We start from the raw sequence: 15281 nt of genomic DNA, 5'->3' as shown, positions 1-15281 counted from the left end.
ATATAATGATTATGTATAAATTTTTATTATCAATATATAAATATTATACTATTTGAAGTATTATTTAAGGAAGAGAAATATAATTTTTTCTTTGAAAAATGCTATCTTCTAACATTCACAAGTGTTGAACATATATTTTCAAAGTTGATTTAACTCTTTTGTATTTTTTTTTAAATGGCCTCAAATCACTTTTTATTAGGGGTGAGCAGGATTCGACCCTATCCACTCACCCAATACAGCTCGATCATGATCAGACCCGAATAAAGTTGTGTTTCATCAAATTTAGGGTCAAGTTCATATTCAAATATTAGACCCGATCAATATTTAGGGTCGGGTAGGGACCAAACATGATTCGTCCCGACCTGTTCCATGATCGCTCAATCATCTTGTTTGCATGTGTGTATATTCAAATGTGTGCAAATTAATGTCACTTTTTTGTCGAAAATATTATTAATTATTTAATTTTTTATCAAATGTATATGATTAATAATATATATACATATATTATTTTATATGTCAAATCACATATTCATAATAATAAATAATATTAAGGAGATTTTATCTAAAATAAGTATGTAATATATTTAATCAGGTCTATGGTCGAGATCGGGTTTAAATGTTGATACGATCGATATTTAGGATCAGATTAACTTCAGGTCTAACGTCAAGTCCAAGTTCAAAAAAGAACCCGACGAATATTTAAGATCGGGTAAGGACGAGTATTAACCTATCCTAACCTGGGCCATCCTCACCCCCGCTTATTACCACAACTATAATAGAATAAAGATTATTTTCATAATCATGTTGCAACATGATTTATTCTTCATGATATATATTAATTATAATTTGCGGAAACTTATTAAAACGGGTTCGTAGTAATGAGGCATGAGGTAAGTTTTCCACAAATTAGAGGAGCAGAAGAGATTTTAATGGAGGGGTGAAAATAAAACAAAATTTAACCTATGGCTTAATTAAGAATGTATAGTATAAAAAATTATATATAATCAATGTATTATCTACTATTCATTTGTTTTATTTTATTTAAAAGTTAATAATAATTAAAAATAAGTCATGAATGATATAACAATAATAATAAAATCTATTATATTATTAGTACACATATTTTCCTGTTTAATTAAACAAGAGGAAAAAAAAATGAATGATTTTGCCTGCCTTCATTTTGATTTGAAAGGGAAGTGAAGCAATTTATCACTAAATTATTAAAATATGTATAAATCTTATTACCATCCTTAGAGGCATTGAAGTATGAGGAAAAAATGTGTAGATATATGAGTATATTAAGTATCTTTTATCATTAATTTTTTAAAAATAATATAAATGAATGTTAAATAAAATAATAATTATATATGAATTTGTATATTAATAATACATAAATATTATTACTAAATATGAGATCATCACCAAAAATCCCTCCCTTTTTAATAATATGAAAGAGTATAAAATCTTTGTATTGACAACTAAAAGATTTATACACAGTTAATATATATTTATTATTCTTTAAATTATCATTGAAAATGAATAGTAAAAGATATAATGACGCTGTAAAACACTATCTTTTCACTCTAAGAAAATGGAATGGAAGAGAAGAAAAATTAAATTCCAAAGGTTCCTTCATCTCTGAGTTCAATTTCAGATCTCACCCACATTTCATTTCTCTTCTCAATCTTTATCCCAAAAGGTTCATTTTTTCAATCTCACTTTTTCCTTTTCATTTTTCAATGCTTCAATTCCTTCCATTTTGTTTGCGTTTCACTTAATCAATCAATTTCTCTCTCTTAAAATCCATCTCCGCTTTCATTTCATCACACTATATTTTTCATGTCAAAAAACGTTTCTTTGCTTTGCTTTATATTCTTATCTTATTCATGTTAATATTTCGGCACATTATTATTAAGATTAAGAGTTGATTTATTGTTTAAGAAGATTTTAAATCTGTGTCCGCCAGTCTTAAAGTTTTGATAGTAGTCTCTGAAACTGAAACCGCGTAGTGACCACAGTAGTCAATAGTTTTGTTTGTATAACTAAAGATATATCATCCTATGGTAAGAACTAATCATTTTCGGGTTGTGCACCTTACAACATGTATAGTTCACGTGAATCGAACTTTTGACATTTTGGCACGTCTAAGATCTAATGATGCTTTACACTACTAGACCAAATACTTGTGTAGTGCCTTAGATTTGAGTGTTATGATAAAGATATAAAGGGCGACCTTGTGCCCGAGACTCCTCGTGGTCTTTGGGGAGGGTACATTTACACGGGTGAACATCTTCTGTCCCAGAAAATGTACAACTCGATGTACTGTTGTTTTGTGATTGGTCATAGAAATAATTAATTATTAAATTTTTAACTTCAATACATTTTTTCAACCAATCATCAACTATGGCACATGAAGTGACACTATTTATGGGATAAGTTTCCAGAATAATTTGAGACACATAGTAACATTCCCATACTAAGTGTTAAAACAAAAAAATAGTTTAAATTTACTTGTTTTTCTCTTTCTGATTGAATATTTGTTTGTGATGATAGTAAGAATGTATAATGATGTTGGATCACGACCCGGAGTACCACCTAATTCGATACCATCACAACCTAATCCTTTCGGAAATGCGTTTAATGTTGCTGGTTCGGGACTCATACGAGGTGGATTGGGTGCTTATGGAGGAAAAATATTAGGATCTAGCTCTGAGTATGTTCAAAGCAATGTAAGTACCATTCTAGTATTGTTTTTGTAAGCAGTTGGTGTATCACCTCGGCAATACTTATGTATTGATTTTCGGAAATGATTGTCGTGCATAAGTTATCACTTTAGTATCTGCATTGTGAAATCAAGTTGTCATTTAAATTTTTGAAGAAAATTTTAAATTCTGTGATTTACTTTTAAAATCTGTCAACAATGATTATTTATCAGTGAATTTATGCTTTACTGGTTTTGGAGGGATAAACCAATGCAGGTAAAAAATGATACTAACTAGCTTAGTGGCCTTAAGTTTGCTTCCAGTGTTTTCAATTTAAGTTAATATTTCCAATTGAATTACAGATAAGTCGGTATTTCTCTGATCCCCAATACTACTTTCAAGTGAACGACCATTATGTTAAGAACAAATTGAAGGTGGTTTTGTTCCCATTCCTGCACCGGGTAAGCAGTAATGTCATTCTTTTCTGCGATACTCGTATTTTCATTTGATCATGTTATTTTATCTTCTTCCCGGCTTTATATTTTTTTTATCTTTTCTGGTTCAGGGTCACTGGACTAGAATTACTGAGCCTGTGGGGGGTAGACTCTCATATAAACCACCAATTTATGACATAAATGCACCAGATCTGTACATTCCACTAATGGCATTTGGCACCTACATTATTCTTGCCGGTCTCTCCTTGGGTCTTCGTGGAAAGTAAATACTCTTCCTGTTTCTCTAACTTAATCCCATAGCATAGCATGAGTCTACTGACATGTGTTCTACTTATTTTTCTCAAAGGTAAAGGTAGCAACATTACTTTATTACACCCTGTTAGTGCTTGACCTTGTCTATATCTCTATACTGTTCGTTGTGAATTGTAAATTATCTTGCTTTATTATAATGCAAGTTTTATTTGAAGTGTGCATAATAGGGATTTTCCCGAAAGTTCCGCTCTATGTCAGCAGTGTTAAAGCTCAGCACATATATGACAGTAATAATGTTGTCAACTATATGATGAAGTTAAAGGAATAGATAAATCCGTTTTCGTCCATCTAACTACTCAATTCTGTGCTGTGATTTTTAATTGCTCTGTAATGAAGATCATTGTGTGAAAAAGATTTGTGTGATGAGGGTAATACAAATCACCACCTACCTAGTGCTATAAAAACAGATAATTCTTTGTTAAAAGTGTGGAACATTGTTGCAAGGAATTTTGTCATTGCCAGGCTATGTCTATGATTGACTGTAGTTTCTGCCCCTTTCTTTTTTCTTTTGCACATGTGAGCTTTTTCTCTGATGGCGTATAATTACCAATCTCGTGCACTAGACTGCCCTTTTTTAATAGGTTTACACATTGAGCCAGCCTTGTCTTCGGATATCCAAGATCATACCACAATGCATGTTTTTTGCAGATATATAATCTTAGTGGGAGAGCCGAGAGGAAACATATTGAAAGCAGAACTGCAGAGAAAAGTTTTGGAAGCTCATGGCTCATGTTTAAATAGAAATAAAATAGAATTTGAGTTCAGCAAGAAGCACACGGACACTAGCTTAGATGTGAAAATTGCAGATGAGTGAACATACATGATATGATTATTATTAACCGATTAAGAATGAATGCATAAGAGAGATTGTAGGGGTCGCACCTATTTTAGATCTTGCCTTAAGTGGTTTGACCATTTAAGGAGAAGACCATAGAAGTACTACTAAGAAGAGTATATTAGGTGGAGGGTAACCAAATAGTTAAAGGTACAAGAGGACCAATAAAAACTATAGGTAAACCATTGAAAAACACTTTCTTCTTGCTGTACTTGGGAGCCTTTTCCGGATTTTAGTTTGGCTCCAGTATTTTTATATTTTGGCGGTGACTCTACATAAAAAATGGATGTAAGAACTATATTGTAAGCCAGAGAAGTATTGACTTTCTTAGATGTTATAGAGATTAAAAAGGCGGCCTAGTGCACGAAACTCCTACTTAGTGGGATCTGGGAAGGGTAAGCGTACGTAGTTTTACCCTTGCTAGCGGAGAGGCTGTTTCCAAGATTGCTAATTGTATTTTCAAGGTTATTTTGAAATTTACATCCTGAGTTTATACAAGTTACAATGAGAATTAAGTTTAGTTTATGTGACTCATTTTTTTCTGTCCATTTCCCTCCATAGTTATTCGAAGTTTCTTGATGACGCTGTATTTATGTCCAGGTTTAGTCCCGAAGCTTTGAGTTTGTTATTCGTCAAGGGATTACTTGGTTGGTTTATGCAAGCTTCACTGCTTAAGGTGACATTGCTTTCATTGGGCTGTGGGGAAGGACCCCTTCTGGACATTATAGCATATGCAGGGTATACATTCACTGGTATATGTTTGGCTGTTTTCGGAAAAATAATATCGGGTTACGCCTACTACTTTTTGATGCCATGGACCTGCTTATGCATGGGAGTATTCTTGGTGAAAACAATGAAGAGGGTCCTTTTTGCAGAGGTTAGGAGTTCTGATTCTAGCAAACACCACTATCTCTTGCTCTTTATTGCTTTGGTTCAGTTCCCATTGTTCATATGGCTTGGTAACATTACTGTCAATTGGCTTTTATAAAAGTGATAGCTTTTACCTTAGTCATATCATATTCTTTGATTGTTCATGGAGAAGAACACATCGAAAAAGTGTGTCACTTCTGATTGGTTGGAAAAATGTATTTGAAGTTAAAAATTTAATAATTAAATAATTTTTCTGACCAATCATAGCAAGTAGCATATAGACTGGTACATTTTTTGCGATAGAGGATGTGCTCCGAAGAATTTTAGTATATGGGATTTTTGTTTCCCCAGTGTTTTTATGTGTTGTGTAGGTCTGGGGAAAAGATGTTGTTAGAAATTCATAATTTAAATTTAATGACTTCTCAAGGTACATGTTGTATTGTTTGAAACACCATTGGTTTCTAAGGTATACCAATGTGAGAACAATGTTTCTGTTGGGCATGTGACTGCAATCTCTGTTCTTCCGGATTAAGATTTGGGTCCAGATCCTCTCCGGTACTGAAGAGTCGAACCGGGTGATTCTAATTTGAAATTATTTTTTCTATAAAATAAATTAAAAAACTAAAAAAATTATCTTTCTCTCTTAAACTCCATTACTGAAGAATATACCAACTTTTAAGATTTGTGGCATGATTTTAATCCATATTCCTTCAAAATGGAGTCACACAATTCAAGTGCTTTATGGCTTGTTGCTATCTTAGCTATTGAGCAAAGCCAATCAAAATATTTAAATTATTTAAATAACTTTAGAACAATTGTAGTAAGGGCTTAGTTTTTTATTTATTCATAACTTTTGTATAAATAATTGTGGCTAGATTGAATTGGAATTGCCTGTATATATAGTTGAATGTATAATGACAGAGTATAACAAAAATATTAGTATTTTTCAAATTTCAGAGTTTAAAATGTATGCACTAACATTGTAAAGTTTTTTATTCAGTATATCATCCACCATTAATTTGTAATACTTTTGTTTGAAAGTTAATTGTAGCTAACATATGAATGATGTAGATTTGCTGATAATAATGTAAAAATCACTTACACTGTCGGTCGATATATATATATTAAATTCTTTTACAAAATGAACACAAATGGAATGTGATAATAATGCACAATTCATCTGATTGAACACTCATTTGTTTCAGATTAATGTCCGAATTGAATATGTGATAATAATGCCACAAGCTAAAAGGTTAATGAAATGTCTTAAGCTACCGTTTATAAATAAATATTCAAATTTGGATTCAGAAAAGTGAATAATTATTTGAGGCTATTTGACCCTTTCTTTTTAAAAACCTAGGTGAAGATGAAGATTTTCAAAACATAAATCAATAAATAACTATTAATAAACATGTAAAAGTAAATAAATACGTGTTCAAATTATTACCGAAATGTAGTTACATATGATATTGTTTTCAAAATCTAAACTCAAAGATCATTCTTATGATTACAAAAGCGTGTATATATATATATATATATATATATATATAAATATATATGAGAGTAAATTATACCGATACTCACGAATTTTAAGAAAATTATACAAACTATTTCTTATCTACATAAATCGCCCTCTATTTATATACAAACATTATACTACTTACTCTGCACAAGAAATAGTGTGATATTAAACAAAAAAATGTATGAATGTGAGTAAGTTAAACAAAATATGATATATTGCTGAAACACGTCCAACTAGTATAAGAGTTAGTATCACTTCATTATTTTTGGTCATTTAAAAAATGTATCAATAATTTTAAGGAGATACTGTTTAAATCACTTTTATACTATATTTTAACGAATCAAAAATAACAAATAGATATTGATTCGTATACTATTTGAATTTGTTTCCATAATATATCATATTTTGTTTAACTTAATTAAATTTATCACTTTTTGTTTAAAAAATTACACTTATATCTGTTGTAGGGTATCAAGTATAATATATATAAATTATGGGTTTGGTATAAATATAAAAAATGAAGGATAATTTGTGTATTTCTACTAAACCTCAGATGTGAGTTTAAAATATGAACTTGATTTAAAGTGATGCTGAAAATTAGAAGGTAGGATGCACAAGGCATATAACCCTTTATAATGTGTGGTGTTTTAGCCCAACAACATTAAATATTTCCTTTCATTAACATATCATGCCTGGATAATGTAATTTTAAATAAACAGAAAATTGAGTTAAAGATTTTAAAAGTGGATCATGAGTAGAACGAGTTTAGAGTAAAGATAAATGCTACACAAACACATGTCTAAATATAAATGAATATGATGAGGTAAGATCCACCAGTATCATCGTCATCTTGAATCATCAAAAAACAAATTCTAAGTCGTAGAATAAAATAAGAAATTGAAATGTTTGGACATTAATTTGAACCAAACACATCTTAAGGATAAGATGCTAATGAGATAATTAAGCATTGAATGGAAAGTTAGTTAATTAAGTAAGAGTAGATGTAGGAATTAATTTGAATGAATCAACATAGAAGAATCTTTAGAATTCCAATTATAGTTATAGTGGATATTGATTCCCAATTTTATTGGGTCTCATTTGAATGAAGAAGAAGAATAATTGATATAAAACTTGGAATAATCATCACCTAGCATTGGCCAAGGCTCACGGCATTGATATCTTAAAATAAGACATAATTTGTTGGATCCACGCAAGCATTCTATCTCTATGTCCCACCGACTTAGTCGCCAACTCATATATGCTTGGAATTCAACAATACACCTTTCGATTACTACATTCATATTTTTTTTAAATACAAATGTTATAATTTTAATTATCTCTTTGTATAAGGATATATTTTGTTCTCTTGAAAAATTGAGTATAATATGTATAATCTTAGTGGAAGATTTATATACAGGGATACATTATCTAACATTTATTTTGTATTATTTATATTTAAAAGATAATAATAAATGATATAGTAATAATATAAAAAAACTCTTACATTATTGATATATGTGTACATCATTTTCTCTCTAAGAAAATAGTTTATGCACTTACCTAAGATATTTGTTTATGTCATTAGTTCATCATTTACTATTTAAATATTAATCATAATCGATTTTAAATAAAGTAATACATATGAAATATATTTGTTATATAAAAAACTTTATAGTATTAAATCCTAATTTATAAACATGGATGATGGTCTTTATTACTAGATGGGCACCATGTGATGTCCCAATTGTCCATGCTTTCCCAAGGTGAATCTAGTTTACAATGCTAACCTTTCCTACTTTGTTTCTCACTCTTTTTAACCACACAATTCATTCATACATTCATTTTGTTTTCAATCACAATCTAGTACACTTATTGATTTGCAATGGAATCATTGAAAATAAGCAATAGAATAAGAATAGAGTAAAAAGAAAGAGAAAAATATAAGAATAATTTATCAACAACATTTATCAATCATATCTATGTTTTTGGAAGATTGTGCGGTTACCAATAAGTTATTATAGAATAAGATTATAAGCTTTTGCACCATTAGGCATATAATATAATAATATATAGTTTTCTACTTAAATCCAATGTTTAACACTAAAAAGCATATAAGGATATTCATATATATGGCCATGTTGGCCAATTGAGACATTTATGAGTTATCATATACAACAATCTTCATATTAGTGGCGAATATTCCTATCCTTAGGAAATCTAAGCAAAACCTTTACTCTTAGTTAATTGAGTAATTTTGACATTATCAACAAGAGCTTAACCCTTAATAAAACTTGTAGTATAGCTTTTCCAAACTTGTACTGTCGTACAATGGAATATGATGTCTACTTATTCGTTGATATGAGGACTTTCAACACAAGAGAACTTCTTCACTAAAGTTTACTAATAATTACACTCTTTAATACTCAACCCAATTGAACTGTACACTTTGGAGTTTCCTGGAAAAAAACTTGATGTACTACCATGTATTTTGCCTCATTGTCTAAGTAGACAACCATTATTAAAGAACTATTATACTCTATCTTAAAGAGTATACTTATCACATAACTTACTTCAATTTCAACTAGTATTTGTATCACACCTTAAATCTATTCTAGTGCTCATGTCACACCTTATATTGATATCAATGCTAGTATCATACCTCGAATCTATTCCATATATATTAGCCAACACCAATGTTACACACATTCCTAATGTTCATATTATTGTGGATCAACTATAAATTTTATCCTTTTCAATAACACCATGAAAATAAATGTAGAACATTATTCCTTATTTTCGAATATTATTAAGAAGTTATAAATAAATAAATAAGAAAAACTAATTCATTCAATCTTTTATCATTTTCTATCAACCCACTAAAGGATACATGTCTAGAAGTTCCTTTTTAAGAGTGTCTAAAAGTTTAGTAATTAACTTAATTATAACTCTTTAATTTTGTCTTTATATGTGAGTAATATAATATATGGCAATCTATACTTCTATTTCTTTCTCATTCAACTATCACCACTTGTGTATGCACCAAAAAGAAACTATCACCACTTGTGTCGTGTTGATTAATCAAGTTTTATAAAAATGGTTCATTTCCAACTATTAATCCTACACATATTTATTTCATAATAACAATCTTATTTTCATCCAATTATATTTTTATTCTAATTAATTATATAACATCACTTATTTCCAAAATTGATTTTAAAAAATTAATTGTATTTGAATCATTTGTTCTTACAAGTTTATCCTAATCAACTAGAATCCTTATCAATAGGCAACGAAATTTCTAGAATTAAAAAAAGAATCTTAACTATAATAAGGGAAACCAAAAATAATGTGTATAACATTATAGTGTTGTACTTTTCCTTAGTTAACCTAACCCAACTTTAGTTTCTTCTATAAAAGCCCCTCTAACCTCCCATACCTCACTACACAAAAAAAAACATCATATCTTTGATTATTAGCAATTCAGCACTTTCTGAAAAGCCGATAAAAAAATCGGAAAAGAATCATCTCCAATACTAGAGCAGCAATACATAACAAACAAAAGGATCTTGAACATTTGAATGGCCACCCGTGTGATCCCTCCAAGAATTCTAAAGAACATCCGATATAATACTGCAACCGCGACCACAACCGCGACAACGAAACCACTCAACTCCGCTCACCCTTCTATCATATCCTCCTCCGTTGTTCCGCAACCGTCACTCTACGACAAGGCCGACCAAAAACCACCCTCCACCACCGTCAACCCACCGCTGCTGAACTTCGACGATGCCGAAAAACTCTTCGCCCCCGTCTCCACTCCGAAGCTACTCCGTTCATCCGCCGTGATCCACGCCACCGCAATGGGACCCATGGTGGATTTCGGAATGTGGATCATGAAGTCTAAGCTTGTGCAGAAGGGGGTGTTGAAGGATTTGGTGATGTCATCAATTAAGAAAACTTTCTTTGAGAATTTTTGCGCCGGCGAGGATGCCGCCGATGCTGGCCGGAGTATACGGTGGTTGAACGGCGTTGGGTTACGTGGAATGCTTGTTTATGGGGTTGAAGATGCGCATGATAATGAAGGATGTGATCGTAATCTAAAGGGTTTCCTTCACACCGTTGATGTTAGCACATCGCTTCCGTATAATTCTGTAAGTTTTTTCACTTTGAGCTTATTACAAAATCACTTTTTTTGGAAGCATCATAATCAGAAAGACCCAACTTATTTTATTAAGCTAAAATCAATTGTGCACGTGTTTTGTTATTTTGCCTTATTAATAGGTCAAGATGTATTTTTAGGTTGGATTTGAATTTAAATTTCATTTTCAGCTGGAGAATCTCTTAATAAATTGAAAAAAAAAAAATAACAGCTTTACAAAAAAGAGAATAAAATAACATGAGATAACTTATCTTATTTTCTCCGGCCAATAAAAATACGACACTTGTACTATATTATTCAATTTTAAAAATATTTTTATAGAAAATGATTAAATATGATGATATATTTTATTCTTTCGTAAAAGTCAAAATTATAAAACTTCTTAATTTGGATTTAATGTTTTTCGTGTTAATTTAGTTCGTTCTGAAAGATATTGTATTTTCTTTTTATAATTTTTTGTTTCATAATCATATAAGCCTATGATTTAATAATGTATAATATTTATATCAATAACTTTGTTCGTGAACGAAATTATATAATTATTTTAACACGCTTGCTTTATAACTTTTTATATTGAAAGATGTAAGACTAATGATTTTTTTATTGCAAGTAGCATATAATATATTGTACTATGGATATGGGTTTGAGTTGAATGTGTTGTTTCTTTCTGTGTGTGAATGAATGAATTGATTATGCAAGTGGGTGACACCATGTAGGGAAGCCAATTAAGGTCATCTACCTTTTTGTCTTGCATCATCAGTTATGTTTTATGGTTGCTGTGGTCCCACCTGACCTAGCCAAGGACAATGATGTTTGCAATTTGGTACCTTACAACAAAATATAGTACTTTATTTATTAATGATTGGTTTACCAGTGAAAATGTATTATATTCTCATGATATACGAGGAATCAGACATGCTTTCAGTATGTTTCAATTTGATGTCACTAGTGATGAAGTTCATGTCATGTTATAGTCCTCGAAATGAATGGGGATCCTTCCCAAATAAGGATTACGACAATTAGCGGAAAAAATGTCAAAGGGCATGATATCAGTTATACTCCCTTAGAAATGGGGTTACAAGATTTGTTTTCTCCTTTTCCATTTTGTGACTAGAGTTTTCATAATTTCTTTGTCAATTTCTGAAGTACCACAAAATTCATGTGTTTCACACAGTGTATGAATAAGTTGGTGTGTGATTGATAAGTACCTAACTATAGTGTGTACAAATTTAATTTTTGATATGATAGGTAAGCTTTGTGATTGTGAAAATCACTGCAATATGTCCACTGAAGCTTCTAGAAAGAATGAGTGACCTTCTAAGATGGCAACAAAAAGACCCATCATTCATTCTGCCATGGAAACAAGATTCCCTTCCAATCTTTGCAGAATCAAGTCCATTATACCACACTCAGAAAAGACCAGAACCTCTAACACCAGAAGAAGAAAATGATCTTGAACTTGCAAACCAAAGATTACTTGAACTATGCCAAAAATGTGTACAAGCCAATATTCCCTTATTGGTTGATGCAGAACACACCACTGTTCAACCAGCTATTGATTACTTCACATACTCTTCAGCCATAATGCACAACAAAGATGAAAACCCAATTGTGTTTGGAACAATACAAACTTACTTGAAAGATGCTAAAGAGAGGTTGTTGTTAACTGCAAAAGCAGCAGAGAAAATGGGAGTGCCAATGGGGTATAAATTAGTTAGGGGTGCTTATATGTCATTAGAGAGTAAATTGGCTGAGTCTTTGGGGTATGCATCACCAATTCATAATACCATTCAGGACACACATAAGTGCTTCAATGATTGCTCATCTTTTATGCTTGAGAAGATTGCCAGTGGACCTGGTAATGTGGTTCTTGCAACCCACAATGTTGAATCAGGTACTTAGATATTTCAGTCTATTCAATTTCATATTGTTAAACTAAGAGTAAATAACAATTTTAGTCCCTCGTTTTTCGACTTACCCAATTTGGTTCCTCAAAAATTAAAATATTCAAAATGGTCCTAAATTTTTTAAATATAGGTCAAAGTAGTACTTTTAGCATGTTTTACAACACCTGATAGAACTAATTTGACCCTAAAAATGACTACTTTGATCCACATTTGAAATTTTGATAGACCATTATATGTTTGTCAATTTAGGAGGGACCATATTGGTAACTCTTAAATTATTGAGTAAATATTCACTTTTAATCCTTAAAAAATTTCACCCCTGCGAATTTCTCACTTAATGACTATTTTGAATTATATTTAATATTTTTTGGAACCGTTTCGTGTTTTTTCAATTTCTCTTAGTCAAAATTGGTACAGGTAAGAGTTTTGATTAGGCCACATCTTTACTCTAAGGTGTACATAATCTTTATTTTAATGTGTATGATGTGATGATGTGTAGGGAAATTGGCTGCAGCAAAAGCACATGAATTGGGGATTGGAAAGGTTAACCAGAAGCTTGAATTTGCACAGCTATATGGAATGTCAGAGGCACTTTCTTTTGGTTTGAGCAATGCAGGGTTTCAGGTTAGTAAGTATATGCCATTTGGACCAGTTGAGATGGTTATGCCATATCTCCTCAGAAGAGCTGAAGAGAATAGAGGACTCTTGGCTGCTTCAGGCTTTGACAGGCAACTCATGAGGTAAAAAAATCGTTGCTTCATGATCATAGATCATGAGTTCAAATCCTGGAAACAGCATTTTCCCATTTATTATTATCAGACTCCACTAAGTATAAGTCTCGTACACTCGGCTGTTAAGCGCTGACAATGGTTTTTTTTTATCTTTCTATGTTTCAGAAAGGAGTTGGGAAGGAGGCTTAAGGCTGCTGTGTTTTGAAGGCTATAATAAAGTTTGGGGGAAAATGCACTTTTGTCCTCCACTCTCACATTTGTGTCTCTATATATTCCACTCTCACATTTGTCTCCATGTATACTTCTTTGCTAATGTGGCCAAAAAATAAATAAGTGGGATTTGAACTATATATAAGAGAAAAATATGTCCCTTCAGTGTATGATTATCAGTATATCATTCATGTTTAATAATTATTGACTTTTAAAAAAGTAATATAAAAAATGATCGATAATATATTGACAATGAATTGATATTACACTCTAATTCTAAATTTCTAATTGAATTTAACTAAGATCATTATTGATACAAAAGATAGATAAACAATATAGTGTTTATTCACTTGTGAGCAGTCACTCAAAAGTTTATTAATCATTAATGTAATGATAAGTCTTATTAGGAAAAAAAAAGTATGTACTAACAATATACGAGTTTTATATATTATCATTTATCATTGATTCTTCAAAAAAATAATTTAAATAGAAAATAGATAATATAATAACTATACACAAAATACACAAGTTGATATTTAGCAGATCTACTAATTATTTGGAAGAAAAGGAGTATCAAGTTTCCTTTTGTGGCAAACTTGTCAAATGGCCCCTTTGGTTTTTGTTGGCTCTACATTAAGCATTGGGAATATCCCAAAATCAATAATGCATACATGTTGTCATATCTTAATTTCTACTAAGCATTTAAATGAAAACAGACTAGTTTTTGAGAAAAAAATATATCTACTGAGTGCATGAGTTTTATACATTATTCACTATTTATATTTAGTAATTATTGACTATTCAAAAAATAATTCATTTTAAATTATAAATAAAATAGTGTTTGTGTATAAATCTTTATATTGAGCAGTAAATATATATTATACTGTTAGTTATTATTGTGATATCCTAATTGGATATATTAGAGAGAACAAATATTCTTTTATCCTATAAATAATTTAGTTAGCATTTCCTTAATTACTCAATTGTGGACATAATTTATCAGTTTTAAGATATTTTATTTATTATTTTAACTTGACATAAAAAAATTTATATTTTTTATGAAGATAATGAGGCAGGCTATATTTTTTAATTTTTGCAATTTAATGAAGTCGTTTTATTTTAGGAGGTATTAATTAATTGCATAATGTTTTCCACGCAACCTTCTTAAACATGTAAAAATAATTGAAAAATTGGCAATAATTTTCTCTATTCCTCTTAGTTATTGCTAACATCAGTGACATGAAATTCCTTTCTATTATAATCGTTGAACATCACATCAATCTCATTCAAATGCACTTTTTATTTATTTCATTTCTCCACTTATTGGTTATTTTCCATGATTGATAGAGGGGATCATATATTAATATATCATGTTACTTTATTAAAGTTTGAAGTCATCTTTCTTAGGAATTGGTTCTTCCTCCACTTGATATATACTAGCCAATAATATACCAAATAAACAATTCATTAAAAAGAAATTTCTCTCTTATACAATTCATTTTTTCAAAGCATGAGAACCAAATGTTACATTAGTTTATGGAACATAATTGAACATAAAATATAATTGAAGTATTGTAG

At 30.5% G+C, this 15281-nt stretch overlaps 2 protein-coding genes across 3 annotated transcripts; both read left to right on the top strand.

Annotated features, from left to right (window-relative positions):
• On the top strand, positions 1609-5720 carry LOC109335093 (protein YIF1B-A-like). Of its 2 annotated transcripts, none has more exons than XM_019571161.1 (5): positions 1609-1694; positions 2552-2729; positions 3065-3163; positions 3268-3419; positions 4905-5720. In XM_019571161.1, exons 2-5 carry the CDS (start codon positions 2559-2561, stop codon positions 5290-5292), a joined length of 810 nt encoding a protein of 269 aa, XP_019426706.1. In that variant the 5' UTR covers positions 1609-1694; positions 2552-2558; the 3' UTR covers positions 5293-5720. The 2 variants fall into 2 exon arrangements, with proteins under 2 accessions (XP_019426706.1, XP_019426707.1); XM_019571162.1 differs by having other exon boundaries at positions 1615-1682.
• On the top strand, positions 10142-13837 carry LOC109336535 (proline dehydrogenase 2, mitochondrial-like). The gene is made up of 4 exons (XM_019573196.1): positions 10142-10847; positions 12104-12749; positions 13262-13502; positions 13659-13837. The coding sequence occupies exons 1-4, from the start codon at positions 10275-10277 to the stop codon at positions 13696-13698; spliced, it is 1500 nt and encodes a 499-aa protein (XP_019428741.1). The 5' UTR covers positions 10142-10274; the 3' UTR covers positions 13699-13837.

The sequence above is a fragment of the Lupinus angustifolius genome, chromosome LG20 (assembly GCF_001865875.1).
Source record: "Lupinus angustifolius cultivar Tanjil chromosome LG20, LupAngTanjil_v1.0, whole genome shotgun sequence".
Classification (NCBI taxonomy): Eukaryota; Viridiplantae; Streptophyta; class Magnoliopsida; order Fabales; family Fabaceae; genus Lupinus; species Lupinus angustifolius.
This window is presented reverse-complemented; position numbering and strand designations above follow the sequence as displayed.

Excerpts from the sequence above, each read along its gene's own strand:
- LOC109336535 (XM_019573196.1), top strand. The coding sequence starts at position 10,275 with ATGGCCACCCGTGTGATCCCTCCAAGAATTCTAAAGAACATCCGATAT. Across the intron at positions 10,848-12,103 it reads CATCGCTTCCGTATAATTCT|GTAAGCTTTGTGATTGTGAA; the intron begins GTAAGTTTTTTC and ends TTGATATGATAG. Across the intron at positions 12,750-13,261 it reads AACCCACAATGTTGAATCAG|GGAAATTGGCTGCAGCAAAA; the intron begins GTACTTAGATAT and ends GATGATGTGTAG.
- LOC109335093 (XM_019571161.1), top strand. The coding sequence starts at position 2,559 with ATGTATAATGATGTTGGATCACGACCCGGAGTACCACCTAATTCGATA. Across the intron at positions 3,164-3,267 it reads TGTTCCCATTCCTGCACCGG|GGTCACTGGACTAGAATTAC; the intron begins GTAAGCAGTAAT and ends TTTCTGGTTCAG. Across the intron at positions 3,420-4,904 it reads TCCTTGGGTCTTCGTGGAAA|GTTTAGTCCCGAAGCTTTGA; the intron begins GTAAATACTCTT and ends ATTTATGTCCAG.